Source organism: Primulina eburnea, chromosome 6 (assembly GCF_022965805.1).
Source record: "Primulina eburnea isolate SZY01 chromosome 6, ASM2296580v1, whole genome shotgun sequence".
NCBI lineage: Eukaryota > Viridiplantae > Streptophyta > Magnoliopsida > Lamiales > Gesneriaceae > Primulina > Primulina eburnea.
In genome coordinates, this window is record NC_133106.1 from 29,921,443 (window position 1) to 29,936,155 (window position 14,713).

Below are 14,713 nucleotides of genomic sequence, written 5' to 3' on the forward strand. Positions count from 1 at the left end.
AGAGAATTTTAATTTATTTTTTTAAAATAAAATCACTTGGTAAAAAAGGTTGAACTCTATGTTAAAGTAAATTATAATTTATACTGATTAAATTAGCAAAATAACGTTGGTCAATTTTTTTTGAAAAAAATAAGTAACTCTTTCATGCTAAATTTGTATTTCAATTAGGGTAAAAAGTTGTATGAAACGGTCTCACGGGTCGTATTTTGTTAGACATATATCTTATTTAGGTCATTCATAAAAAATATTACTTTTTATGTTAAGTGTATTACTTTTTATTGTGAATATTGGTAAGGTTGACATGTCTCACAGATAAAGATTTGTGAAACCGTACTCTGCTATTAGTGTTATTTTTCAAAAACTTAGTTTGAACATGGTTACATTTCAAAATTTTATCATCAAGAATATGCGTACGAGATAATAGCCAATAAAAGTAAAGAAATGAACGTATATTACATTTACCATTAAGACTTATCGGTATTGGGTAAAGTGAGGTTTTAGGGTTAAACCATGGTTTGATTCATTTTTTACTGAACTTATTGTATCAAGTAAAACAATGACTCAATGGTATTAAATTCGGTAAACTAAACACAGCTCTCCCCTAGGACTAACAATTCATATCTTAGATATACTCATTTTATTCCAAAAATGTCATTGCCTTACCCAAGGGTTTTGTAATTGTAGTATATTGCGAGAAATATTTTAGGCATAAAATGGAGTGATCTTTAATCTATTTCATATACAAAAATCATATCAAACGTAATATTATTTTATTATCATATAGATTTCCTTATGTATAATTTTTTTATCACTCATTTATTAATCATTCAATAATTGTATCGTTTGAACCAAGTGGTCTACTAACTTTATTAATATTGGTTGTAATCCGTTAAGTTGTCAAAATTTAGTCTTGGCACACTATCTTTATATTTTCAAATATTTCGGTCAAATTGTTGACGTTAGTGTCAGATACGTCAATATTTTTCGGTGTTACGATAACAATTTTGGGTGTCATGTTAGTATTTTTGACATCACATTAAACATTTTACAATGCCACATAAGTATTTTGGTAAAATAGAACTAAAAGCATAAATAAAACGAAGTTAATGTGCCAAAGAAATTGAATAATTAGTGACTACCCAAAATAAAACAAGTTAGTGTACCAAAAAATTATTTTCCCTAATATAAAATGTCCATATCTCATTAAATGATAAAGAGAGTATCCAGCTTAGATGAGTTTTCAAGTTGATAGAGTAGGTGAATTGTAGGCTACTGTGTTAACTATGAGGTTTACCTAACAAATATCGAAGGGTATTAACTTTGGTTTCCGCGTGATAAAAAAATAAATAGATAATGTCTCCACTATGAATTCCTGGTGTGTTGTCGTTGACCACCAAATTAATTCTTACTCTTTTAAATAAAAACGAGTGTAATGATGAGTAGGATCGAATCCACAAGGAACGGTAGATTTATTCCTTTCGAGTAAAATGCAAATAAAGGAGGGATTTGTTTGATAAGAATTTAATAAAATACTAAAATAAATTTAACATGCAAGAAGAAATAACTAATCAAGATGAATAACTAATGAAATGTAAACTAATATTACCAAGCTCGATTTAAGGGATTTTTTACGATTCGATTGCATCACTGTTCATCGACTAATATATTATTTATTCATGTAGTTATAAGTAATTAACCTTAGAATTATAGGGATAACCGCTAAAATTCTTGCGTTTTCCTAATTTAATTGACCAAACCCAGCATCCAGTCAAAACTTATCAATAATTAACTTGGGCACGATAGCGTTCCATATTAATTAAAGATAGCATTTTCCTTTTGTGAAAACAGTTAATCCTAAATCTAACAACCGAGATAGCTGCAATTGATAGATTGAGTTTTGTTGATTTATTTAGATTAAATATGCTATGATAGCACAACACACCGAATCTATCGCTACTCATGTACCAATTGTTCATGACAATTACGGATCACTGAATTCATGGATAGCAGTAAAAAATTATATATCGAATTAAATTGTCAGACTAATCAACATACAACTTTCATCTAAATAAATCATAAATCAACAAATACTTGAACAAAACACGAATATTAAATTAATGCACAAAAGTCTCACAGTGATAAATCGAAATAGTAAAAAATATCCCTTGAATCAAAAATAAAACTTAGCCTAAAGTTGTGGAGAGAAGTTGAGAGAAAATCCTTGAGTTTTCTTCTTGGTCTTCACTTTTCTTTTTGAGAGGGTTGGGAGATTGTGAGAGAAAAATCTTTATTGCGCCGTCTCTCCTCTACTGTACGTGAGGATGAAAATAAAATGGTTGGAGAATTGAATTCTTTTCTTGTGCAAAAGTTCAGCCGCCTCCCACGTGAGATGTGTAAGTCAAAGAAGGAAAAATTGGGTCCAAATTCTTTGCTAAAAGCCCACTAATCTCTAATTAACCTAATTTTTAAAATATAATATAATAGATAATATTTTATCTAGATTTTCCTCCTTGTAATTTTTGGCAGCTGAAATATCATCACAAGGCGTGGCCACGCCTTGTTCTTAGACATCTTCTGGTTTGGTCATTCTCTTTCAAACTCTATCTTGGAAACTTCAAATGTGAGAAACATCACCTTTTTAGCTTAAATTTGCTCCAAGACCATAAAAGCTCCACCTACAATAAAATTACACAAAAATGTGTCAATTAAACATATCAGAGGTTAAAATAACGGGAAATATGAAAATAAAATATTAACTATTACGAGCCTATCAATTCTCATATAAGATTAGCAATTTTGGAGAGTAAAAATGAGAAGAGAAGATGTAGAGATTATAAAGTTCTAATACTTTAGTTTCTTGAATCATACTTTGTAAAAACAAATATAATGGTACAATGCTTTCATCCCTTTTGATATCCTATGGATGGGCTCATTAAGATCAGGCTCAAATCAGATTTTGGACCCCTGGCTCATCCACAATCAAGGTAGAAGACTCATCACGGGCCAGATTTGACTGTTCAATTCATTCATTCACTATATTGACTTTCAGCAGTATCCTTAGCTGCTCTCTCATTATATTCTCAGTATCTGACTTGAGTATCGGAAGGACTACGTCGGGACACCCTCTCGGACCCCTTCTAACAGTCTTCTTCGTGATTTCAAGCCTATTGTACATTTGAGATCTGTATTTGGACTAGTGTCGCCTACTGGAACCGAACCCTAAATTTTCAGTGAGTAGAAGATGGAACAGAAGTTGGATTTTATTTATTAGGTTAAGTATCCCATAAGAGAAGAACTGACGAGAAGGAGAGAGCTTCGGTAAGTTCATACTATAACTGGTTTTATTTACCCCGATGGTTCCAAAACATTGGGGATAAATCCAGAAGAAGCGGTGTATTCGGCAATATTCAAACACAAGATACTTGATATAGCATAAAAGCGAGTCTACGTACCAAAAGTGGGCAAAATGAGATAATCAAATAAACGTCATAAAATCCATAGTCGCATAATAGTACAGAAAGTAAATTAAAGCAGTAAATGACAGAATACGGTCCGAAGGCTTACATCGTCTATGTCAATGAGAAACTAGCATAAGTAAAAAAGAATGGTCTAAAGATCGGGGGGGAGACTCGCTCCGAAGTCCTCTAGGCTGATGAAGTCGGTGGAAGCGCCTTCCGGAGGATAACCGTGAGCCTTGAAGAGGTAGACTGCACCCTAAATCCCACCTCCAAGTAACGAAAAGCTCTCGGGCCACAGATCTCGGTGAATTCATCAGACTTGAGAAATTATTCCTTGAATGAGGAGGCTTCCTTCGCATGTTGCGCTTTTGTGTCCTTAAGCTCTCAGCGTGATTGTACTACTTCAGCTAGGGACGTCTTGGCCTCCTCCTTCAACAGTTCAACTTCTAGATTTCCTTCGCATGGTCTTCTATCACTCGGGGAGTTGCCCCTCTTTCTCTTTTTTTTTCTCGTTCTTCTTTAGGAGCTCGTCGTATAGGGCCAGCAACTCTGAAAGCTCCTTAGCGTGTGTCGCTTTCGCCTCGTCAATAGTCGTCTGGAGCTGATCACGAAGAGCTTTGCCCTCGCGTAAGTCGTAGCAGACGTTCGGCCTGATAACATCAGCACGCTCGACCAACTCCCCTAAGTATATGATGCTTTGAAAAAAAACGAGAAGAAAATCAAGCGTATATTGAACATCAAGATAGAGCCAAGTGGGAGAAATATACCTCAGTGAGACTGTTGCATGTCTGGCGGGCAAGATCAGACCACCACAGTGAACTCATGAATGCTGCATCCGCATGAGAAAGGAGCTGATATAATAACTTATGAGCTATGTGAGTAGGACCTCGTCCAACAATAACCGATTCCAGTGTGCAAAAAGGATGTATCCCCAGCCCAGTATGATGTCCGTCATCTGATCCAGACACTTCTTGCGAGAAAGTTGATGTGGCTGAAATCTTGGAAATCTTGCGCTTGCCCTTCTGTAAGACTGATTGGCTGGGATCAGTGGACATCTTCTTCTTGCCAGAATAAGGAAGGGACTCGGCCTGGGTAGGTGGGGAGGAGGTTCGCTTCTGGGTGGAGGAGGATGGGCATGCCTTCTTCTTCGCAGAAGTGGGTGAGCCGGTAGGCTTCTTCGCAATAGTAGACCAACTTCCTTTTGTGTCTCTCGTGACTGCGAGGGTAATGGGCTTCTTGGGTGCTGATGATAAACCTTCAGCCTTCTTCGCAATCTCATGGAGAAATAGGGCGTTAATGAATCTAGTACCTGCGAAGGAAAGCGATAAAACATATGAGAATGTTATCAATGAGCAAAATAAGAAAAAATGATACGGAAAATTGTGAAAAGATGAGAATATCTACCAGCATCCCCCTTCAGCTTTATTTTCGTTGGACTTAGCCCGGCATAGCACAAGAGATTTTCAAATAAGAGTTCAAGAATACTAAAGTATTGATCTCCTAGTACACTCATTATGCGCAAATAGGTCTTATCTTTCTTGTAACCCTTGGAAAGCTTAGGCTTAGTGAAAATAGGGTACCACTCCGTGGAACATGTCAACTCTTTAGGAGGCTGGATAAAAAAGAATTATTTTTTTCAGTCCTTCACATGACTAGGATCCCCATCGAAAAGCTTGTGGCTAGATCGAGATGTTACGTAGAAGGGTCCCTCTTTCGATCTAGCCAAGACCAGGAAGTAAGAAAAAGTGGTGAAATCTAAAGAAATGTCTAGGGCCCGAAATAACACGATGAAGCTGCATATCAAGCGGAAAGCATTGGGAGTGAGTAGACCTAGATGCACCTGATAATAACTACTCAACTCCTGGAGGAAATCGCACATATGAAAACAGAGACCCGCATATAAGTGGTGTTGGAAAAAAGTGTAACAACCCTTGGGGGCTAGATAGGGTCGGTCCTCGAGGGCGAGAATGATGATTTTGTGGAAACGGGGATGTGCCACGAAGCCCTAAGTTTTGACTCACTAGTTGGAGGGATATGGGACGATAGGTGGCCAGACCATAGGTTATCGGAATTGGAGATATTCATCTATTGGTTCACATGATGAATTTCCTTACAAGGACGACTATGGGTGACGACCTCCTCCTCAGGGGAATCGAGTGTAAATTTAGGATTTTCTAAGGAAGTCCTACTCTCGTCAGACTCGCTAGACCTCTCGGAATCACTCGAAGAATTAAACTCGGAATCAAAGAAAGACATGCTTTTAAGGACAACTAAGCAAACAGAGGAAAAAACTTACCCGAAAAAATCGTTGAAAAATACACGATGGATAAGATCAAGAGAACGAATAGGTGGTGGGCTGAGCCGAGCTCGAGGGGCGAGCGTGGCGTGCTAGGCGAGTGCTCGAGGGGCCAGCATGATGGCGAGGTGGCGCAAGCGAGTCGATGGAGGGGTGAAAGTGAGGGCTGACTGTGGTGGCGAGGCGGCACGAGCGAGAACTTGCGGATGCGGAACGAGTGGTTGGCGTGGGCGAAGGGGAAAAGCGAGGCGAGGCGATGGGATGGGCGAAGGGCGAGGGCGAGAGTGTGCGGCGAGGGCTGAGACACGGGAGAAACGGTGAGGTTGTACGCGCTGTGCAGCAAGACGCGCGGTGTAGGCAAGAACTAAGGTCGGACGAGATGTGAGGCTGGTGAGGGGAGAGGAGGTCGAGGCGATGGGATGGGCGAGGGGAGAGGAGGGCGTGCAGCCGAGGGGCATGGCTGTGGGGAGACTGGAAGGGTTGGCGGCTGGGCCTAGGCGAGGAGGGGCGAGGGCTTGTGAAGGTGGATGAACCTCAAGGGATTCTTCTCATGTTTCATAACACATATTTTATATGTTGATTCAAAAATATTTATAAAATCTTTATTTGAAAATTTTGGAAATACCTTATTTTTTGTCGGGAAATATAACTTTTCCATCTATTTGAAAAATCTAAATTTGATTTAGTTTCCTCTACCCACTCTTTATATCTTAAATAATATAAAGATTATTGTTTTGATTTTAAACAAATTAAAACCCATTTTTTTCTTGTTTTGATTAAATAATTTATAAATTTATTTAAACTTTTCTGAATAATAATGTCATTACTAATAACCATAACATTATAACAAATATCAGAAAATGTAGGAGAATTGGAAGCTCTATTATTAACAGAATAACTTTTTTGAAATCTAGAATTACTGGATTCGGGCAAATCAACATTATATTCAAGTTGAGAAATGTTTTCATTGTTTTTAATACCAAAAATACTTATTTTTTCAAAATCAGATATAGAAAAGTTTCTACTTTCTTCATGTAATTTAATACGTAGATGTATTTGGGATGTGAATTTTATTTCAACATCACCATCAACTTATTGAACAATACTTTCTAATTTTTTATTATCTTCTTTATGAGAAGGAGTGATATTTTCCATTTTCCAGATTTCTGAAAAAGTGACTCAACTCCAATTAATTGTTTTAGGAATCATGATATTACTTTTATTTATATAAATTATAAAAAAAGTAGTTTCTCCTCTCTTAGAACTAATTTGATTAACATCAAGTCTAAAATTAGAAATTGTTGAATTAATTACTTTATAAGAAATTATATATAATAGAGCAACATTTTCTGTTATATACATCATATCAAAACCCCAATTCTTTATATTTAAAGTGAGTGGTTTTATGACATTTAGATCAGAAAGAGAAATAAAAAAATTAGGGAATCAACTAAAATATATTGATTCTTCACATAACGAGGACTCTATTATTTTTAATAAAGAATCTTCAAATTTATTATGTCTTTGATATCTGACGATAATTAAGGCTGAGGTATTTAAACCTAATCTTGTAAGAGGCATTAAACCTAATTGGATCATTCCTAAATGCATAAATTTATATGATTGCTTATAAATATTTACAAGCTTTTGTGATAACAGACTAAATGAATCATATCCTCCTTTTAGAGGAATTGCGTATTCTATTGTTTTTATGATAAAATCAGATTTAAAATTAAAATTATCAGATCTATAGATCTTCTTTATAGATCTTCTTATTAGAAGACACTGGTAATTTTCACTCTTGAATATTTTTCTCAAAATTTTCAGAAATAATTACTTTATTTTTGGTATTACCACTGCTAACAAATTATTTATTATTTTTAGGGAGATGATTTCTCTGACTTGACGAAATGACATACAAATTACAACAAAATAGGCTCAGTCAACACCAGCACCTAAAATATACGAGTTAGATTGATAATTTTCCTCACGTGCAAAAAGGCGATACAGCCCAACTCACTAGCCTGCATCTCTGGGCTATTATTATAAATTATAGATTTTCCTAAAATTAGAATTTCACCGTTCCTTTCAAAAAATTCAAATTTCGACCCATTTCGTTCCCGTCGTCTGTCTGCCCAAGTTTTATTTAGCCTTGCGAATGAGTCCATATAATCCAAATCCAAATCTGTATTTTGAATGAATTCGTTCCCGATTCCGATACTGGAAAAGAAAATTCAGAAACCCTAAATCTGAAAGTGAAAGGAGTGCGTATTCGGACCCTAAAGACCAATAGAAATGGGGTGTCAGCACCCCATGTGAGTGTGGCCCTTCCTTCTTTAAAGAAACCACAAAATGAGACAAAATAGTCCCTTAAAAGTAACCTTTAATTATACCATCAAACAATACCCTTTTCTATTTTTATTTTCATTTTTATTTTTCTATTTGAGTTAATAACTTTTCTCTACTTTCTCTCCCTATGATGCAATAATATATCAAAAGAACACAAACACACACACATGGCTTAGTGTATTTTTAAATCACACCATTTATCTTTTTTTATAACAAATAATGATAATTGATGATAGAATATATATATATATTACCAATTAAGAAAAAATTTATCCTACAGTTGTTCCCTTAGAACCGTAAACTGGAAACCATTTTTATGTTCGAGTTGAGAGACGGATCAGAAGGCCAAGACTTACAAAAAAAAAAACGTCGGTTTTAGAATCATGATCAAGCCAAGCTCACGACAGGCTATAAATGATGATTCAAAGAGATGATATAATAAAAGCTACACAGCATGAAGGGGCAATAAGGAACTAAAAAAGAGTGACAGGAAATCTTGCTTTTAGGCAGGCTCCACTTGCCTTATCAAAATATATACCCACTCTTTTGGAGTAGTGAATCAGACTAGTTATCACACTTGGGTTTCAACTATTTTAACCCAACTGGGATTCACCTAATGCACACATAGATTTCCTTAATCATGCCCATCACGACTCCTCTTTCTTCTTTTTTTCAAAAGCATTGCATTTTTGTTCTGAAAAGTTACTTCTTACTTCAGAAAATGTTGTCTTCTTATTGACAATTAAACACAATATGAGTTTTAGATTCGGTTGTGACTTAATATTAGGATCCACATCGACTCCATTAACAATTGATGAACACGCATTTTAAATTTGAGTTTCCATCTTTTAGCTCAATAACCTAACATTGCTGCTCTCGTCGAGGGCAGCGGAAGAAGTAACTCAACAAGGACTAGCATCAAATCAAGTTAGATACTAACTGTGTATCCATGGATTGAATTCGGGCTCATCAACCAAATATTTATTGGCGGTTAAAACCATGGCCGGCTATAAAAGCATCACCTTCTTGAGTGATGGGCATTATCGTGTCCCTCACCGCCTCCACAAATTATTGCGGAGTAGTTCTGCTTTTGGACTCACTCATAAAAAAGTTTATGAATCCATCTTTGCTTAACCAAGTATTGTACTTCAATGGAAACCATTTTGACAACTCGAACTCGACATAGCAAGAAAATTACACACAAATTCAGTCAAGATGGTGTAACGAACAAGTAAGCCGGCTTTGCTAGTCTTGTTTGCGCACACATTTTATACAGCCAAACTCCATTTTTGTCCCCTTCACGAGAGGCAACTCAGGTGCAACCAAATGAGCCAAAGATAAAACATACATAATGGAGAGGGTAAAAAGAAGTAGATAAAGGTAAAATTTCCATTCTATGATGGTAAGAGTTGTACTCACTACTTGCCTTTTGATTGTTATATGCCAGAGTTGTATGTGGTTCACATCACACACTACTCTACAGAGAAGGGCACAAATAAATTAACAAAGACATACCCCACTCTCATAAATCAGTTCATCTGTCTTTTACTCCTGCATTATATATTGATGTCAAGTACTATGGTATTTTGCATAATGTGATGATGACAATAATCTTTAGGAATCTTCCTCACAGATCTTTTTTTCCTTCTGTTGAGGCTACGGTTTTTGGCTGTACAGCTAGAGGACATTTTTTACTTCCTTGTATATGCTACTCAAACTTTCTGCACAATAAATATGAAAAGGCAAATATCAAGAAACAAGAATTTGTATAACAAGTAATCTTCGGCCAGTTTGATTGAAAAAATGGTGCTATATTGTCCAGCATAAAGGTCCCAACAGGCATAAGCTAGATAAACAGTAGAGGCAAACAGGGGTGAGTCAGGCAGACAAGTGATGAATCAGGCTAAATGATAGTGTGCATCTGAAGCACTGAGATTGTTACATCATGCGCTAAGAACATATCACAGTGGTCAATCTTAGCTCAAATTTTTGTTGCGTTGTGCAACTTCTCTTTGCAGCTTTTAATGAATGAACTTTACATGACTGATATATTGACGGGTTAACCGTCCCATACCTTGTAATAAGGTACGCGGTAACATTTATCCACCATATTAGATAATGTAGCACTAGTTAGGAGCAGAATATAAATGTTCTTAGGATAAGTGATCTTACCGAGCTAAGGTGATCCTGCTTGCCAATGCCCTGATCAGCTCTAACACCTACATTTTAATGGCTTCTTGCCAAGCAGAGAACAGGATGATTCAATCAGTTAGTTGAAGTTAAATTCATTATATGGTGAAGCTGAGCCAAAGAAAACAAATTAAAGCCATGAAGTACCTTGGCATTTGAAAGTAACATGGCTTGAGAGAAGCCATGCCAAGGGGAGAACTGCTTGGGAGTACAGGGGAGATGTTAGAAGATGTGTTTGTAACATGTATGTTATCATCAGCTTCATTGAAAGCAGGGAAGAAAGCAGACTGGTTTTCAGCAGCGAATTTGGTAGGAGAAGAAAAAAGGTTATCCGGAAGAGAGTATCCCAAGCTGTTTTCGCAATAAACAAAACTTAGAGCTAGCATAGTATAAAACAATCAAGATTACAGGCAGAATTTTAATAGCTGCAATTTATCAAAAAGACAGTTTTATTATTTCAATTAGGATATAACCCCACATTTCATTCAAATAAACTCATCATACCTTTCAGAGGGATCAGAGTGACCGGATTTCTTATTGACACAAACAACATTTTTGTCAGACAAAGATTCAGTCTCTTCCACCAAATTGAAATCATCATCTGTTATAGTATGAGATTTAGCTGCTTCTTGGCCGCTATCAAACTCTGCAAGAAACAAAAAATGACCACCTATTATTTGTCAAAAAAAAGTGTCTTAAATTCATTCATTTTTTACTATGCCCATATAAATGCATAATGTAAAGTAAGGATTTAGGTAGCTAACCTCCTGAAACATCCTGATTACTGGCACTAGAAGAAACGATAAGATTATGATTTATCAGCATCTGAGATTGTCTAGGAGAGGAAATTGGGAGACCAGGCAGGCTTGGCACAAAACGGCGTCCATGCTGCTGGTTTTTTAGGTCCATTAGTTGTAAGTTCATCATCCTCCTTCCTTGGAGTTCCACAGCATGCTGTAATTCTGTCTCCTGCTCTAATTTTCTTCTAAGCATAGTCTCTTGGGAATTTAGTAACATCCTTGGCCCTACAGGGAAAAACAAAAGAAAAATCATGTAACAAATACTTTTACAGGATAACAAGAAACCATCCATTTGCACATACCAAATGGAACATCAAAGTGTTCTCTAGAATCAAACTCAGTTGGGCTCAAACAAGATGCATGTTCCCCCATCTCCATGTGTTGATGTTTGTTCCTACAATGGTCAATGAACAACGGAACTTCAATACTGGGACAACATTGGGAATCATTGCAATGAGAAGACTGAGTGAAAAGAGTACTTGTCCGAAACTTTTCCTTTTTCTTTGTACGGTTTGACAAGCACACGAGAATCACAAACGAAATGAGGATTCCCTTTTGCCAAAATGAGCTTCACAGTCTCTGGGAAGACAAATGTAACAAATCCAAACATTCGCTTCTGCTGATACGGAATCCTAACATCTTGCACTGGTCCAAACATACTTCAAATCCAGAAGATCAAAGCATCGTTAAAACAGATCCTAGCACCATACTTAAGAATCAAAGTTTTAACAAATGCAAAAGAAATCACCCACCTAAAGTAATTCGAAACATCCTCCTCCCTGAACGTACTATCAGCTGGAAATGTCAAGTAAATCTGTCGAGAGTTCGCGCTTGAACCAGCACCCAGTCCCATCGGTGCATAGTCGTTCCTCTCGAGCCGACACCTACTAAATTTGTGGAATTCATCTCCCATCATCAATGCAGCAGCAGCAGCAGCCGATCTATCAGTATGCATGTTGAATATGAGAACTTATGAAATTTGACAATACCATTCCAAATCTACGAGACAACAGAAAGTTCACACATATGTACTCGTAACAAGATCTCAAGATAAGATACAAATTAAAATATGAAGTAAAAATGAAGAATTGACACAACAACATACAATTCTGAAACCAGGATATGTATAATGAAACTAATAATAGCTAACCAGAAATATACATCAGAACACAGCAGCTTCTCAAAACTCACAAGCAGAAATTACTGAGGAAGAAATTAGTTAAGGTACATAAAAAGCAGAGAAAAGGGAAATCCAAGAATTTTACCTCTGGTTCTCATTCAGAAAGTTTATGCCCTTGTTGTAAGCAAAAGGGTAGTGACCTCCAGAAGCCATAAGAGCAAATTTCTGCTGCTGAAGAGCCTTCATTCTAAAAAATTCATCAAAACCTGAAACGTTCTGGCCTGGAGACCCTACTTCAATTGCGTCACCACCACCCATATCACTGTGTAAGAACTTGCAAGTACTACCATTCTTGCAAAACCCCCTCGCGAAGTACATGCAAGGCCTCCACCCATATCCATTTCCACCACCTCCTTCCTCAAGATTTGCAAGAAATGAGGCATCATTCACAGAGCAACTCCTCCTGTGAAATGGGTTAGAGTGAGGCGAAGGAACGCTGCTGACATCCTCACCAAATGGGTAAACAAGTGAATCACTCCTGCCGCTGGGACTCATTATCGGATCCACGAGAGGGTCATCAACAAACAAAAGCTGATCTTGAACTTGATTGTGCACCCCGCCACGTCCACCACTCAGAATCTCATCGTTAAAGTCGTTTCCTCCATAAAAATGCAAACTTGGGGAACCTGAACCATTATTAGCACTGCTAGCACTAGCATTCGAGCCATTCACAACAGCAGCATAAGAAATAGGCCTCGGGCTGCTTCTTGGGAAAGACCCCGCCGGAGAAGAAGGATTGCTCAAATGAAATCCATTGTTAGGTACCAAGATTCTAGGCGAAGTCTGGGGAAATGGGCAGTTCGACCCAACAGAAATCGACAGAGGGGCTGAAGGGTTCACACCCGGGCTACTCGAAGGAATCCCAAGAACAGCTTTCGCTTTGTTAACGTAAGTTAACAAGACCGCTTCAGAACCAAACGCTAATCTTATCATCTCCTTCTCACCTTGGTCTTGTATCAGTATAACCCCCATGATTCTTGAAGCGTTCTCTGGATCCAAACTCTGAATCCTCGACATCACTATCTGTGTAGCCTCAGATGCATCCATGGCGGCTTGTTTTCTCTACTATGACCGTGTCTTTCCACTGTCACAGCTGTAGAATCCAGCAGTAACTCCACCGAGGCACAAAAAAAAGGGCTTTTCTTGGACCTTTTTGCAGTGTATTTTTTCACCACCTCCTCACCTCGGAAGAGAGAAATGGAAGGTAATAGTAGGGTTTTAAGCAGTTTGCGAAGGATTAAAGAAGCTTTTAAGGGAGTGAGAAAAGAGGAAACAGAGGAATTGTTGTGTTAAATTTGGGAAATGATTAGGAATGAGGGTGGCAAATGTTTGTAAAAGGTAACGATGAGTTGGTGCTTATATTTGGCTAATCATTCTGCATATTAATTACATTCGTTCTTTTAGTATTTTCTTTTTTCTTTTTCTTTTTTTTAAGAATTATTCAACCTTTTGGATTTGTAATGATATGATTAAAAGATCACTTCTTTTTTTCTTTTTTATTTGGAGAATAGTTAAATGATTTGAACATTTCCTCATTGATATTGAGATCTCATCCTTAACACTAATACAAGAAATCTTTGGCATTTCGAAGATAATTGATGATTTGATGAGCGTCAAAAAATATTTATTTATGTGTTGTTCATCAATTTCTATTACTCGTGACTTGCACTTTTTTTTAATTTTAGTCATGTTAATTAGGGATGGTAATGGGGTGGGGCGGATGGGTTTTTCATCTCCATCTTCGTCCCCGAATTACATGATGATGATGATCATCACCCTCGTATCCGTCCAGATCCCCGTTTTTACGGGTTCGAAAAATCCCCAAACCCGAAACTTTGGGGATCAAATTCTCATCCCCGTCTCTATCTCCGTTTCAAAAATATTAGTATGACAAACCGATGACAGATTCGGAGATTTTTTGAAACCAAAACTTATTATTATCCATTATTATTAGTGATAATATTAATATTAATATCATTATTATAATATTAATATTAATATCATTAATAATAATAATATTATTATTATTACTTTAAATAATAAATAATAATAATAATATTATACTATTGATACTAATAATATAATGGTGTGTGTGAGGCCAAGATTCAAACCCGAGTGAAAACAAAACTTTGTCCCCGAATTGTAGCAAAAGTATATTATATAGAAGCAAAAAAAAATTTATTCACCGAGTTTCATTACCAAACAGAGATTCGTACCGCCCAAGAACTCAACAACCAGGAATTATTTGGCACCCACATGTGCAGTCTCTCGTGTCCATGTATAGTTCAGTATGGAGCTTTGTGGGACGATAATGTAAGAAAATAAAGTTGTGTATATGCTAACCGCTATAATTTTTGTTATGGTGTTATGGACATAATCCTAACAATATAGATACATTATGTGTTCGAACATTGCTCTAAATGATTAGCTCATATGTATA

The 14,713-nt window shown here is 36.7% G+C and overlaps 1 protein-coding gene across 2 annotated transcripts; it reads right to left on the minus strand.

Annotated features, from left to right (window-relative positions):
- Positions 1 to 9,478: 9,478 nt before the first annotated feature.
- On the minus strand, positions 9,479 to 13,613 carry LOC140834137 (zinc finger CCCH domain-containing protein 53-like). Of its 2 annotated transcripts, none has more exons than XM_073198805.1 (9): positions 12,359 to 13,613; positions 11,846 to 12,034; positions 11,573 to 11,752; positions 11,396 to 11,487; positions 11,058 to 11,318; positions 10,798 to 10,939; positions 10,441 to 10,644; positions 10,276 to 10,336; positions 9,479 to 9,824 (listed from the first exon to the last, which is right to left on the minus strand). In XM_073198805.1, exons 1-8 carry the CDS (start codon positions 13,318 to 13,320, stop codon positions 10,330 to 10,332), a joined length of 2,037 nt encoding a protein of 678 aa, XP_073054906.1. In that variant the 5' UTR covers positions 13,321 to 13,613; the 3' UTR covers positions 9,479 to 9,824; positions 10,276 to 10,329. The 2 variants fall into 2 exon arrangements, with proteins under 2 accessions (XP_073054906.1, XP_073054905.1); XM_073198804.1 differs by having other exon boundaries at positions 10,276 to 10,339.
- Positions 13,614 to 14,713: the final 1,100 nt, after the last annotated feature.

Excerpts from the sequence above, each read along its gene's own strand:
- LOC140834137 (XM_073198804.1), bottom strand. The coding sequence starts at position 13,320 with ATGGATGCATCTGAGGCTACACAGATAGTGATGTCGAGGATTCAGAGT. Across the intron at positions 11,753-11,845 it reads GATGTTTCGAATTACTTTAG|TATGTTTGGACCAGTGCAAG; the intron begins GTGGGTGATTTC and ends CTGGATTTGAAG. Across the intron at positions 10,940-11,057 it reads TAATCAGGATGTTTCAGGAG|AGTTTGATAGCGGCCAAGAA; the intron begins GTTAGCTACCTA and ends TGTTTCTTGCAG.